Source organism: Castor canadensis, chromosome 2 (genome assembly GCF_047511655.1).
Source record: "Castor canadensis chromosome 2, mCasCan1.hap1v2, whole genome shotgun sequence".
In the NCBI taxonomy this organism is placed as follows: Eukaryota; Metazoa; Chordata; class Mammalia; order Rodentia; family Castoridae; genus Castor; species Castor canadensis.
Window position 1 is genome coordinate 173,757,043 of NC_133387.1, and position 15,433 is coordinate 173,772,475.

The 15,433-nt window shown below is 36.5% G+C and overlaps 1 protein-coding gene across 4 annotated transcripts in view; it reads left to right on the forward strand.

Annotated features, from left to right (window-relative positions):
- Nucleotides 1-14,955, forward strand: part of Ccdc15 (coiled-coil domain containing 15) — a 61,694-nt gene extending 46,739 nt beyond the window's left edge. Inside the window, exons 16-18 of one of the 4 annotated variants that reach the window (XR_012445578.1) lie at nucleotides 12,397-12,573; nucleotides 12,690-12,791; nucleotides 12,895-12,910. Coding sequence is in view for 3 of the 4 variants with exons in the window: in XM_074066439.1 (XP_073922540.1) it covers nucleotides 12,397-12,573; nucleotides 12,895-13,043; nucleotides 14,213-14,388 (502 nt within the window). In the remaining variant the exon portion in view is untranslated. The other 3 variants (XM_074066439.1, XM_074066442.1, XM_074066440.1) reach the window with 3 other exon arrangements.
- The last annotated feature ends 478 nt before the right edge of the window (nucleotides 14,956-15,433 follow it).

Sequence of the window (15,433 nt, forward strand, 5' to 3'; positions counted from 1 at the left end):
CTCCCCAAAAAGAAAAGTCCAGGACCTGATGGATTCTCTGCTGAATTCTATCAGACCTTTAAAGAAGAACTGATACCAACCCTCCTTAAACTGTTCCACGAAATAGAAAGGGAAGGAAAACTGCCTAACACATTTAATGAAGCCAGTATTACACTTATCCCAAAACCAGGCAAAGACACCTCCAAAAAGGAGAACTATAGGCCAGTCTCCTTAATTAACATTGATGCAAAAATCCTCAACAAAATAATGGCAAACCAAATTCAACAACACATCAAAAAGATTATTCACCACGACCAAGTAAGCTTCATCCCAGGAATGCAGGGGTGGTTCAACATTCGAAAATCAATAAATGTAATAAACCACATTAACAGAAGCAAAGACAAAAACCACTTGATCATCTCAAAAGATGCAGAAAAGGCCTTTGATAAGATCCAACACCATTTCATGATAAAAGCTCTAAGAAAACTAGGAGTAGAAGGAAAGTACCTCAACATTATAAAAGCTATATATGACAAACCTACAGCCAGCATTATACTTTACGTAGAAAAACTGAAACCATTCCCTCTAAAACCAGGAACTAGACAAGGATGCCCACTATCTCCACTCCTATTCAACATAGTACTGGAATTCCTAGCCAGAGCAATTAGGCAAGAAGAAGGAATAAAAGGAATATAAATAGGTAAAGAAACTGTCAAAATATCCCTATTTGCAGACGATATGATCCTATACCTTAAAGACCCAAAAAAGTCTACTCAGAAGCTTCTAGACATCATCAATAGCTACAGCAAGGTAGCAGGATATAAAATCAACATAGAAAAATCATTAGCATTTCTATACACTAATAATGAACAAACTGAAAAAGAATGTATGAAAACAATTCCATTTACAATAGCCTCAAAAAAATCAAATACTTAGGTGTAAACCTAAGAAAAGATGTGAATGACCCCAACAAGGAAAACTATACACTTCTGAAGAAAGAGATTGAGGAAGACTATAGAAAGTGGAGAGATCTCCCATGCTCATGGATTGGTAGAATCAACATAATAAAAATTTCTATACTCCCAAAAGTAATCTACATGTTTAATGCAATTCCCATCAAAATTCCAATGACATTCATTAAAGAGATTGAAAAATCTACCATTAAATTTATATGGAAACACAAGAGGCCACGAATAACCAAGGCAATACTCAGTCAAAAGAACAATGCTGGAGGTATCACGATACCTGACTTCAAACAATATTACAAAGCAATAACAATAAAAACAGCATGGTACTGGCACAAAAAGACATGAAGATGAGTGGAACAGAATAGAGGACCCAGATAGGAAGCCACACAACTATAACCAACTTGTCTTTGACAAAGGCGCTAAAAATATATGATGGAGAAAAAGCAGCTTCAACAAAAACTGCTGGGAAAACTGGTTACCAGTCTGCAAAAAACTGAAACTAAATCCATGTATATCACATCATTCTGAGTGAGGTTAGCCTGGCCCTAAAGACCAAAATTGTATGTTCTCCCTCATATTTGGACATTAGATCAAGGGCAAACACAACAATGGGATTGGACTTTGATCACAAGATAAAAGTGAGAGCACACAAGAGAGGTGTGAGGATAGGTAACACACCTAAAAAATTAGTTAGCATTTGTTGCCCTCAACGTGGAGAAACTAAAGCAGATACCTTAAAAGCAACTGAGGCCAATAGGAGAATGGGACCAGGAACTAGAGAAAAGTTTAGATCAAGAAGAATTAACCTAGAAGGTAACCCACATGCACAGGAAATTAACGTGAGTCAACTCCCTGTATAGCTGTCCTTATCTCAAGTAGCAAAAACCCTTGTTCCTTCCTATTATTGCTTATACTCTCTCTTCAACAAAATTAGAGATAAGGGCAAAATAGTTTCTGCCAGGTATCGAGGGGGTGGGGGGGAGAGGGGGAGCGGAGTGGGTGGTAAGAGAGGGGGTGGGGACGGGGGGGGGGAGAAATGACCCAAGCATTGTATGCACATATGAATAATAAAACAATAAAATAAAATAAACAACTTAAAAAAAAAGAAAATGCTCCATCAGTTTTTCAACCTTCATTATTGTTCCACTGTGGAACATTTTTAGACATTTTTTTCCCAATTGCCTCTTAAAATTTTAATACACAGATGTAATGTATTTCTGCTTATGTACTTTGACTTTTTGGAGGGCCACAAACTATTATAATATCAAAAATTCTTTTGTCTACTTGGGGACAGTATTAGCCCTGTTGAGAATACATGTGTTAAATGAATTTAGTGACCTCAGCCAGAGCCACTTTTGGTGGATTGATGGACCTTAACACTATTTTGGAGTGGCCAAGGAGATGTAGAACTAAAGACAGAAAGTCTAGATAACTTTCTTGTCATGTTGACTATGGGGAAGAAATAACTATAGGGGGAGGAACTGATTCTGTCTTTTCTGGTAACTCCTATTACTAAGACCTAAGGTGCCATCCTTTGAAAAACAATGTTGGTGTGTTTCCTTACCTTTTAGTTTGCTGGTATAGAGAATTATTCTACTAAGACTTCATATATAATCATTTATGCTCCTGCTTATAGTGCCTGACTTAACACATTTTGAATTTGCTCATCTTTTCTGTTATCATTCACTTGGCTTCATTTATATTACGTCATTGAATATCTCAGTTTGATTTATTACATTTATTTATTTCACATGGTCAGGAGTTACTGAACTTAACAAATAAGGAATGCCCTCAAAGTACTTTTCTTTACTGATTGCCTTTAGAATAAGAGCTCCATGTTCATAGATCCCTAGCCAAGAGCACTGTAATCTTAGGCTTATCTTTTAAATTTTGTGCTCAATCTTTTCATTTTCTAGCTTATTTTTAGAGAGCAAAGAGACATATATTTCATAGTCAATTGTGACATGTATATGTACCTATTTGACTTTTTCCACATTACCTTTTTCACATTCCTAGTACACTGCCTTATATGCCTTTAAATCTTGATCTTCACTGGTGTTAAAAGATATCCCTCTGCCCAGGTTGCAATAACGAGATTTCTCACCTCTACTCTTTTACAACTTTATGTTGCATTTGAGTTTCAACCATGCCATAAAAATGATTTTTATATTCTTTGAGAACTACTCAATTTAGATTTACAGTTGTGGCTTGGGAAATACTAGCAAGTGTGGGAGGGAAATTGTAAGAAAATCCTTGTTTGAAGGAGCCTCGTCTCTCTCCTAGGGGCAGTGATTAGCTGTGGAACATTGCCACATTTAGTTTTACAACTACCACATCCTGTCTGTTTTTCTAGTGTCTCATCTTTCAGCCTTTGTAAAATGGCTTCTAGATTTTTAATTTTTTCCCTGTATTAATCTAAAAAAATGCAAAGTTTTAATATACTTGGAGTTGATAGCCTGCCACAAATGGGTAAAAGCCCAGAATTTTCAGCAGTCTATGCTTTATTGAAGAGACATGAGTGTGAATTGACCTCATACTACTCTTAGAAAAGAATATTATTTCAAGGTAATTTTTAGCAGCTGGTCCTAACAGCATATATTTATATGTTCTAGTCTTGAATCAGTCATATTTTTTAAATTTTTAGTGCTGGGGATTGAACCCAGGGCCTTCCACATGATAAGCAAGTGCTGTACTACTTGAACTATGCCCCCAGACCTTTTGTATTTATTTCAGTTTTGAGACAGGGTCTCACTGCCACCTTTGCCCGGCCTGTCCTCAAACTTGTGATCCTCCTGCTTTCACCTCCTGAGTAGCTAAAATTACAGATATGTGCCATCACTCCAGCACCAAAGCTCTTCAGTTATGTTTTTTCATGACTTTCTCACTGAGTTTAATTTCCTCTAGTCGTAAGTGGGCATTTTTCATAGGTATAATTAATTGTTGTATAGTAAACTGTACATATTTAAAGTATAAAATATGATAAGTTTTGACATATGTGTACACACATGACATATGTGTACCTTCATAGGATAGTAAACGTATCATCCCCAGGAGTTTTCGCATGTCTCTTGGTACTCCCTCCTTCATGCCTCCTATGCCACCTCTTTCCCGGGCAACACTTTTCAGCTTTCTATTGCTGTGGATTGGTTTGTATTTTTAAGAATTATGTACAGACATATCTTGGAGAGGTTGTGGGTTCACTTCCAAACCATTGCAATAAAATAAATATTGCAACAGTAAGTCACACAAATTTTTTCGTTTCCCCGTGCATATAAAAGTTAGGTTTACACTATAGCATATTTGCATTTGTCTAAAAATGTGTGTACTTTAATTTAAAATACTTTATTGCTAAAAAAGGCTAATAATCTGAGCAAATCCTAATCTTTTTGCTGATGAGAGTCTTGCCTCAGTGTTGATTGCTGCTGGTGATCAGAGTGGCGGTTGCTGAAGGTTGGGGTAGCTGTGGCAATCTCTTAAAATAAGACAAAGATGAAATTTGTCACATCAGTTGACTTTTCTTTCATGAAAGATTTCTTTGTAATGCACAAGACTCTTTGATAGCATTTTAGCCACAGTAGAATTTCTTTCTAAATTAGAGTCAGTCCTCTTAAAAACCCTGTGACTGTTTTATCAAATTTATAAGTTTATATAGATAGAATTGTAAATCCATTGTCTTTTTTTACCATGTTCACAGCATTTTTAGCAGGAGTAGGTTCCATCTCAAGAAACCATAAGATGTAATTCCTCATCCATTGAAGTTTTATTATCATGAGATTGCAAGAATTCAGTCATATCTTTAGGCTTCACTTTTAATTCTAGTCCTCTTGCTATTTCTATACATCTGCAGTTATTTCCTCCACTGAAATCTTCAACCCCTAAATGTCAACCATAAGGGTTGGAATCAACTTCTTCCAAGCTCCTGCTAAAGCTATTTTCACTTTGAAAAGTCCATGAATCATGAATGTTCTTAATGGCATCTAAAATGGTGAATCCTTTCAAGAAGGGTTACAGTTTATTCTGCCCAGAGCTATGAGAGGAATCACTTGTTGCAGCTATAGTCTTAAAAAATGTATTTCTTAAATAGTAAGACTTAAAAGTTGAAATATGGTCTAGGGTGTAGTTTAGTGGTAGAGTGTTTGCCCAGCAAGTGCAAGGCCCTGGATTGGATCTCCAGCACCAAAAATAGAAAAGTAAAAAACAAAAAAGCTGAAATTCATTCCTGTTCCCTGTGCTGTAAAAAGTTGCATTGGCAGGCATGAAAACATTAATCTCTTTGTACATCTCCATCAGAGCTCTTGGGTGATGCATTGTCAATGACCAGTAATATTTTCAAAGGAATCTTTTTTCTGAGCAGTAGGTCTCAATAGTGGGCTTGAAATATTCAGTAAACCATATTATAAACAGATGTGCTGTTATCCAGGCTTTGCTTTTCCATTTAGAACATTGGAGAAATAGATTTAGTATAATTCTTGGGGGTCCTACGATTTTCAGATTGGTAAATGAGCATTGGCTTATTTGAAGTTTTGTAGCCAAGATGTTGGCTTTTCCTCTTTAGCTCTAAGAATTCTAAATTGCATCTTCTTCCAGAAGACTGTTTCATCTACATTTAGAATCTGTTGTTTACTGTAACCACCTCCATCAGTTTAACTAGATCTTTTGGCTAACTTGCTGCAGCTTCTTCATCAGCAGTTGCTATTTCATCTTACAATTTTTACGTTACAGTGTGGCTTCTTTCCATGAACTTCATAAACGAGCTTCAACCTTTTCTTCTACAGCTTCCTCACCTGTCTGAGCTTTCATAGAATTAAGAGTTAGGGCCTTGCTCTAGACTAGGCCTAATTAGAATGTGGTAGCTAGTTTCATTTTTCTATCCAGACTAAAAATATCTCCACATCAGGTAAGCTGGTTTCACTTTATCATTCATTCATTCATTGGAGAAGCACTTTTAATTTCCTTCAAGAACTTTTCCTTTGTATTTACAACTTGGCTTTTGGGCACAAGAGCTTTTAGTCTATCTCAACTTTCAGCATGTCTTCCTTCTTCACTAAGCTTAATCATTTTTAGCTTTTAATTTAAAGTGAGAGACATTTGACTTTTCCTTTCACTAGAACACTTAGAGGCTATTATAGAGCTATAGTTGGTCTAATTTCAGTATTGTGTTGCAGGGAATAGAAAGGTCTGAGGAAAGGAAGAGAGATGAGAACAGCCTTGCTGTGAAGCTGAACACAGGCAACATGCATTATTATTGGTTAACTTTGCCATCCTTACGTGGGTTCATGGCACCCCAGAATAGTTACAATAGTAACATCAGACACTCCTGATCACCATAATAGGTAAAATAATGAGAAAGTTAGAAATATTGCAAGAATTACCAAAATTTGACACAAAGTAAGCATACATTGTTGGAAAAATGGTGCTGTAGACTTGCTTGATAAAGGGTTGACACAAGCCTTTAATATGCAAAAAATGCAATAACTATGAAACATAATAGAACAAAGCACAGTAAAACAAGATGTGCCTATAAATGAAATGATACAGTATGTATATACTCCTTTGTGCCCAAATCCTTTTACTCATTTGGGTTATTTTGAGATTTGTCCTTGTATGTATTAAGAGTTCATTCCTTTTTGTTACTGAATAGTATACTATTGTATGAATATAAACTATTTATCCATTTATAGAATGATGGACATATGTATTGTTTCTAGTTCTCGGCCATAATGAAATTTGTGTACAGGTCTTTATATGGACATATGCTACCTTTTCTCTCAGCTAAATACCTGGGAATAGAATGAATGGATCCTGTGGTAGGTGTTTATTATTGTTTTGTTTTCTGGGGGGGCAGTATTGGAGTTCGAACTCAGGGCCTCATACTTGCTCAACAGGCACTTTACCACTTGAGCCAAGCCCTCAGCTGCCAAACTGTTTTCCAAAGTGGTTGTCCCACTTTATATAATCTCCAGCAGTGTATGACCATCCAAATTCTTTTACGTATTCACCAACACTTATGATCAGTCCTTTTCATTTTAACTGTTTGAATTGGTAGGTGTATAGTAGTGTCTGATTAGTTGCATTTCCCAAATGACTAATGATGTTCAGCATCTTTTCATGTGTTTTGTTTGTTTTAGGAGGAAATATTTATTTTAGCTCATGGTTTAAGCGATTTCAGTCCATATATTGATTCTGGGCCCATGTGAGGTGGAACATAATAGTGGTGGGAGCAGATAGAAAAGGAGGTTGTTCTCCTTGTGGCTGTGAAGCAGAGGGAGGGACAGAGAGTGGCCTAGGATAAGATACAGCCTTTTAGGGCACACTTCTAGTGACCTGTTTCCTCCAGCTAGGCCCTACTTCTCAAAGTTTCTCAAACCAGCTGAGGATTGCCTTCAACACATGAGCCTGTGTGACCATTTCATATTCAAACCATAGCATTCAGCCCCTTGTCCTCAAAGGCTCATGCCATCTCATAATGCAAAATGCATTTGTCCATACCCAGGAGTCCCCAGAGTTGTTCAGAAGTCTAAATCCAGAGTCTTTACTAAGACTAAGGCAGTCTCTTAACTGTGAGCTCCTGGAAAACCAAAAATAAAGTTGCATACATCTAAGCTGCAGTGGCACAGAGTAAACATTCTCATTCCAAAAGGGAGAAACAGGAGAATATCAAGGTAGAATCAGACCGAAGCAAGACCAAAACCCAGCAGGACAACCCTGTGTAGCTACTGAATCCTATAGCTCCATGTCAGGCATCTGTGGCATGAGGTGTTGTGAAATGAGCTCCAGTGGGCTTGGACAAGCCTTGCCTATATAGCCATGCCATTGCATAAATTCCCTCTTGGACTAGCTACACTTGTTGCCAGCAACTTTTCTCACAACCTTATGAATTGCCTTCTTGGGGGCTGCCTGCAAAGATTCTGACCCTGTTTTATCTTTCCAAGATTTCCTTTAAAAAAGGATCTGTGGAAGACTCTATGATCCCCTAACTCTTACATCATGCATGCCTGCAAAACCAGCATTACATGGAGGATGCCAAGGTCTGCCACCAGCCTAAGCAGTAGCTTGGGTCCTCTTGGAGAATGGCTCCAGTAGCTTCTGACTGCCTAGGCAGCTGAACTTCCCTGGGTGACCCTGTGTTTCCAGGGAACCCTGGAGCTCTTTTCTCTAATAAAGTCTTTTGAGTTAAAATCTTTACAGTCTTGGTCCTGCCATGGGTGAGTGGGTTTTGGCCAATTCTTAAGATACCCTCATGACATCTTTCCTAGCCAGGTGCCGGTGGCTCATGCCTGTATTCCTAGCTACTCAGGAGTCAGAGATCAGGAGGATTGTGGTTTGAAGCCAGCCCAGGCAAATAGTTCATGAGACCCTGTCTTGAAAATACCCAATACAAAAAAGAGGTGGAGGTGTGGCTCAAGTGGTAGAGCATCTGTCTGCCTAGCATGATGAAGTCCTGAGTTCAAACCCCAATACTACCTAAAAAAAAAAGAAAAAAAAAAAAGACATCTTTCCTGTTGTCCTGGTGAAAGGTACTTGATTTCTTTTTTATGGAACTAATCTTTTTTTAGCAACTACGTCGTCATCCACAACTTTCAACTCTGCTCTTTTTCTGGCAAACCACATTTTTTAAATCTTTCTATTCCAGTTTTTGCTCCTGATTGTCACTGTAAACCTGGCTAAGAGCAGCTGGCAATCACTATGCTACAGCCTGAATGCTATACTGTCTTGAAGTTTCCTCCACTAAATTAATTAATCCATTACTTTTAAAGTCAGCCTTGCTCAAAGCCTTGGGACACAGACAAAATGTAGACAAATTCTTTATCAGAATGTTACATGAATTTCCAGTGAGTTCTCATTTCCACCTGAAAGCTTATGAGCAAACTTTATTGTCTCCATTTCTAGCAGCAAGGAGAGGTAAGATTTATTTTAGGTCATGGTTTCAGAAGATTCAGTCCATAGTCACTTGGCACCATACTTCTAGACCCTAGACAAGGCAGGAACATGCAGAGGAAAAGGCTTTTTGCCTCATGGCAGACAAGAAACAGAGCTTTTCATGCCTTTATTTGCCATCTGTATGTTGTGTTTGGTGGTATTTGAAACCCAAGTTCAAAAATGGTTGAGTTTTGAGAGGCCTTTAATTTGAATACAAATCCTTTATCAAAGGCTTCTTTTTAAGTGATGAAGATGTTCTAAATTGCATTGTAGTGATAATGAACTTCATGGTATATAAATTATAACTCAGTAATGGTATTAAAAATGAATTATTTATATATGTGGAGGGGCAGAGTTGGGGGGTTATTTCTTTTTCTTCTGTTTGTTCCATTGATCAATAATGGATTAAAAGAGATAAATCAGAAAAGATTAGTACCGTTAATGTTCATTGCTCCATTTATCTGTCTGTCTTTACATCAATACTCTATACTAATGCTTGAAATCAGATAGTGTATGTTAACCATCCAGGTTTGTTTTTTTTTTTTCAATTAACTTGGCTATTCTAGGCCTTTGTATTTCCCTGTGAAGTTAAAAATCAATGTTTCAATTTCTGTTAGAAAACTTCTTAGATTTTAATTATGATTGTGTCCAATTGGGGAAAATTTAGAAGTGATATATTAACAATATTGGGTCTTTCAGTGTATGAGCAGGTATATCTGTATGTAGCTCTTTAATTTTTGTCAGAAATGTTTTACAGTTTTCAGTGTATGGACATTCTTACCTTTAGAACTATCCCTAAGTATTTCATATTTTGATACATTATAGATGGTACTGTCTTAAAATTTCTACTTATGATTGTTGGTAGTATATGGGAATGCACGGTTGAATTTTGGATATGACTCCTGTTCCTTGCAATCTTACTAAACTAAGTTACGAATTCCATTGCATTTTTATGTGGTGGTCATGTCATCTTAAGTAAAGCCTCCCAGGTAGCTGAAATTACAGGCGTGTGCCACCATGCCTAACTTGTTTGTTGACATAGGAGTCTTACTTTTTGCCCCAGCTGGGCTTTAACTGTGATCCTGCTGATCTCTACCTCCTTAGTAGCTGGGATTACAGGTGCCAGTACTGGGGTTTGACAGTACTGGGATTTGAACTCAGGGCTTCACGCTGCAGATGCTGTACCACTTGAGCCATGTTCTAGCCCTTTTTGTCTGGTTATTTTGGAGATAGGATCTCACTTTTTGCCCAGGTTGGATTGAATTGCAACCCTCCTATTTTACACTTCCCACCATAGCTTAGATTATAGGCACATACCACCACATCTAGCTTTTTTCTGTTAGATGAGGTCTCATGAACTTTTTTGTCCAGGCTGGCCTGGAACCATGATTCTCCCAGTCTCTGCTTTCTACGTAATTTAGGGTGACAGGTGTGTCACTGTGCCTAGCTATTAGTTCAGATAGGGTCTCACAAGCCTTTTGTCTGTGCTGGCCTCAAACTGTGATCTCCAGCTCTCAGCCTCCCAGTTAGCTAGGATTTGAGGTGTGAGCCACCATTGCCCAGTAGGTGCCATTTTTTAATGTGATTGTTTTTTTTACTCTTTTAATTATTTTGTTTTTTCCTGTGGTTTATTTTAGAGAATGAATAAATTAAATATTTTTATGCTTTCAGATTTACTTTCTGCAATGTCTAATCTGTTGGTAATTATATCTAATATATTTTTATCTCACAAAATCAGAAATTAATTATTGTCTCTATAAGCTTGATTTTATTCTCTTTTATATCTTAACTTTTTGAACATACATAGTTGCAATAACTTATTTTAATGTTCGTCTCTGCTAATTCTAACAAAACAGAATCAGCTTTAGGTTGATTTTGATTCATTGCTTTGTCTCCTCATTATGAGTTGTGTCTTTGTGTGCCTGATAATCATTGATTGGGTGTCCAACATTGTGAATTTTCCTCGTTGGTTGCTGAATTTATTAGTCAGCTTTCCATTGCTGTAACAAATAGCTGAAATAATCAGCTTATAGAGGAAAAGTTTATTTTGGCTCACAATTTTAGAAGTTCCATTTCATGATCAGTTTTCCCCAGTACTTTTTGCCTGTGCCAGGGAGCATGTGGCATAGCAAAACTGCTTGCCTCATGGCCAGGGAGAAAAAAGAACAAGAAAAGGACCAGTATCCTATAGTTTCCTTGGGGCTTGCCCACAATGACCTAAAGACCTCCACTATCACCTCTTAAAATTTCCACACCTTCCAGTAGCATCAATCCGGGGACCAAATCTTTTACACGTTGGGTCTGTGGGTAACATTGTAGATCCATACTATAGCACTGTCTCTCTTCGTGTTCCTATGAATTTTCTTGAGTTTTGTTTTGAGGTGCATTAGATTACTTTGAGGACTTGTTTTTACAGTTTGCTACATGGCTCTGGAGCAGTGCTCAGTCTAGGACTAAATATTATTCCCCATCACTGACTTAAGATCTTCTTGACTGTAGGTAGAGTATGGGAGAATGAATATGGTGGAAATATTAATACTTGTGCATGAAAATGGAAAAATAAGACCTGTTGAAACTGTTCCAGGAATGGGAGTAGAAAGGATAAGAGAGAATGATGGAGAGTTGAATTCCACTGTGATATTTTGAAAGAATTTTGGTAAATGTCACAATGTGCCCCTAGTACAACAGTAATAATTTAAAAAAAAAAAAAAAAGATCTTCCTGAGTACCTCACCTAATGCCCTGTGGATTATGAGTTTTTTAAGCCTGACTGGTGGGAACTGGTACTGTTCCTTGCATTGTATAAATACTAGGCACTGTTCCCTCTTATTATTTTGGATGATTCTTTGCCTAGCCTTTCATATGTACACCAGTCAGTACTCTTGCTGTATATTAGAAAGAAACTCTGTCCTGGGATTCTCTCTCTAAGCAACTCCATCTCCTCTGGGTTTCTGTCCTTAAGTCCTAGTTGTCATTTTCTGCATTCTCAGCTCCATCTCCTTAACTTAAATGAGTCTACCAGACTCTACTTGAATTCTCTACCTGTGCCACTGCCTGGCAGTTTTAGGGTTGTTTGTTTGTTTACCATCTGTCAGGGACCAGTTTTTTTGCTGGCTAATGACCAGTGTCTTGAAAACCATTTTCTTGTGTTTTATCTAATTTACTTTTTTTTTAACTTAATAAGTTTCTTTGGTTGTTTGAGGTGGGAGGGCAAATCTGGTCCCTGTTAACTCCATTTTGGCCACAAGCAAAAGTCTTTTCTACAGTAGTTTTAACTTTAGAGGTCTATGTGCTAGAATTCTTCAGAAAATCTCTTAATGATAGCTACTTTTCATTTCTCTTTGGGAGGCTGTGTAGATAAAATAACTGTAGGCTGAACTCCAATCAGCAGGAACTTTTGAAGATACTTGGGGTATTGAACTGATTTCCTGACTCTCTTGTTTCTGGGAATTTCTTAAGTTATTTGGATCTGGAAACTAATTTTGAATAACAATTATATGAATTCCCTAATGTTATGATTTTGTTCTCAGAATTAAGAAAAAGAAAGAACAACAACGTTATGCTGAAGAGCAGAGAATCCTAAAAATGAACTTGCATGAAGGAACATATTCAGAGGAGAAGATGAGTGACATGTTAGCTCAGTTACGACTTGAAGAACTAAAAGAAACCAGAGAAAAACAGCAGCAGAGAGAAAAAGAATACATAAGGTGATTTGAAAAGTTCTGCATGAAATTCTGCTTCTAGATGAGACTTAGTAGGAAGCTGGTGTTTACGTTTTTCTAAAAAGAGAATTGATTGTGTTCTCTCACTTTTCCTTGTTTAGGGGTACATAACTTCACCAAGTATCCTTATTGGCTAATACCTCTTGGGAATAGCACTACATTTTTCTTAGTGCTATTTCTGGGTACAGAGAGGAAGAAATGAGGTACAGAGATATGAAGTAGTTTTAACAGTGAAAGCTGTTTGTAAAATCAGGATTCGTTCTTAATCTTTTCTTCACTTTGCCTCACCATAGTTTATTTTTCTAGATATATAGAAGCTCTACGAGCACAGGTCCAGGAGAAAATGAAACTATATAATATTACTTTACCTCCATTATGCTGTTGTGGTCCTGATTTTTGGGATGCCCATCCTGACACCTGTGCCAACAATTGTATTTTCTATAAAAATCATAGAGGTAAGTTTCTTGAAGGGATAGTTGAGGTCTAATAGATTTTTAAAAAGCAATAAAAATAGAGACTGTGGTAATTTAGTATTTACTGAGTGCTTACTATACATGAAACACTGTTATTAATAACCTCTTTACAAAGCAATTATCTGAGGTGATGAAAATTATTATGGTGTGTTTTATTTCCCTTTGAGACCTGTTATCTTGTCTCCATTTGTAATGGAGAAATACTTTTCAACTCATTCCACTGTAAGGTTTTCTTTTAACTGAAGATTACTAGAGTTTGCTTTTTATAGCTATCTAAGTTAAGACCCTGTCTTCTAGTTGAATTCTCTTATCCACATACTTTAGCACACTTACTATTATTTCATACATATTAGACTGCCAATTCTGCTAGAGCACACTGAGGAAAATGAGGAATGTGATTAAGAGTCCCAGGTAGAAAAAATGAAGTCCTGTGCTTCCTATTGTCACTAATGTTTCTGTTTCCTGTCCATCTTTAATAAATGTATTGATGAAGAGAGTGTAGAAATTATTTAGACTTCATATACACACTGAAAATAATGCTGGTATTTGTATTCCTAGTGCATCTCATCAGTGGGGTATGAGTTTCTTATCAGTCCTACCTGAGTTATATTTTTAAAACACAAATCTGATCATTTATTCCCCTGTTCTAAAAACTTCAGGGCTCCTATGATAGTACAAAATGCATGGCATAATTTCTGTGTCTCAGGCCACATTCTAGCTTTAATAAACTTGCTATTTTCGGTGTCATATTTTTTAACACCTTTTGCACCTCATACACACAGTTCTGTACATATAATGCCTTCTTTATTTCTGTTAATCCTTCACGGCCCACCTTAAATGATATTGCTTCTGAAAATGTTTTCAATACCCCCTTCCACAATTATCCCATTCATTTCCAGCTTCATTCTGTGATAGTATCTTGTATATGTCTCTGGTTTGGAAGTACTATACTGCAGTTTAATTATTTTTGTATCCATTCTTTCCATTCTCTTCTGTATTCATAGAGTGCTTGTCATGTTGTAAGTACTCAGTGAGTATTCCATGGATAAAGTTAATGTCTTTGAAACTCTGGGTAGAGAGGCAGAACTAATAGTAAGGAGAATTGTTTGGAATTTTACTCTATTCATTACTGTGAAAATCTTTATTTGCAGCATATAGTCGGGCATTGCGTTCGGTCATCAACTCCTCTGATATCTCCGAGGGGAATGTAACTCTTCGAAGTGCCATTCGTAATTTTGCTTCTGCACATAGACGGACTTTGAAAAAAATCTGTAATAAGAATCTGAAATCAGCTGAAACAACTGACAGTATTTCAGCCTTCATTTAAAATCAACCATGAGAAATTATTTAGGAAAAGCTGTTAAAGTGTATGAGATGTATTATCTGAAAAATACTATTCCACATAATAATTATGTATCTGTCTGTAATTACATATCTGTTTTGGGACTAAGACTGAAAGTTGACTTCCAAACTTGTCTCCTTTGTCATGAAGCATATGAAGCCTATTATTTTAAAAGGATGATCAGACAAGTAAGGTCTCTCTTACTTTGCTGTGATCAGAGGAGCTCATGAAAAATCTCTGAGATTATCTCATTTATCATCTTTCTAAAACTGTGTCTGGAGTCTTGATAATATTGAGAATGTCTGGCTAAAGCAGAAAAGAAAGTGATGAAATGGGTTTCTGAGTATTAGTGATCATCTGTATTGTCATTAGCTTTTCTAGTTTTGTGCAACAATTAGAAGAGTTTGAATTTGATCTTCTCAAAATTTTCTCTCTCCTGTTTTTTGCTTTTTAATTTATTACCTCTTTCCCCATTCAGTGAGAATGGACCTAGGGTTTACAAAAATTATATAATTGTACTTTAAAAAAACTCAAATAAACCTTTTATCTTTTGCATGTCTTTTAAGTGAAGTAATTGTGAGTGACATTTCAAAAAATGAATATGAAGTCCAAGTGAGTTAAGCCCTGTCTCATTTCTCTATCTTTAAAAAATCTGGTGAATTACAAATCAAATAAGAAAAAATATAGAGCAAATCAAATAATATCAATATCACAGTTGGTATAAATTTATTATTTTTCATGCTATTTCCTGACACAAAATGTAAAAGGCTTAATATAAATTTAAGACAGGTATTGTCTCCTTTTCCTACTTTCTCTGATATCCTCTAATGTAGACCTATATGCTAAAGAAGCACTTAGGTTTCAAAAAAAATGCCTAAACTTCTACCTAGGTCACTGAACATAAGAGTCAAAATTACCTGAATGACAAGATTGACTGGTTACTTAACCAGATTAATTATCCATTCAGCCAAAATACTTCAAGTAATTATATACTTGATTCAGTCTTGAAGACTTGTATTTGAGATAATTT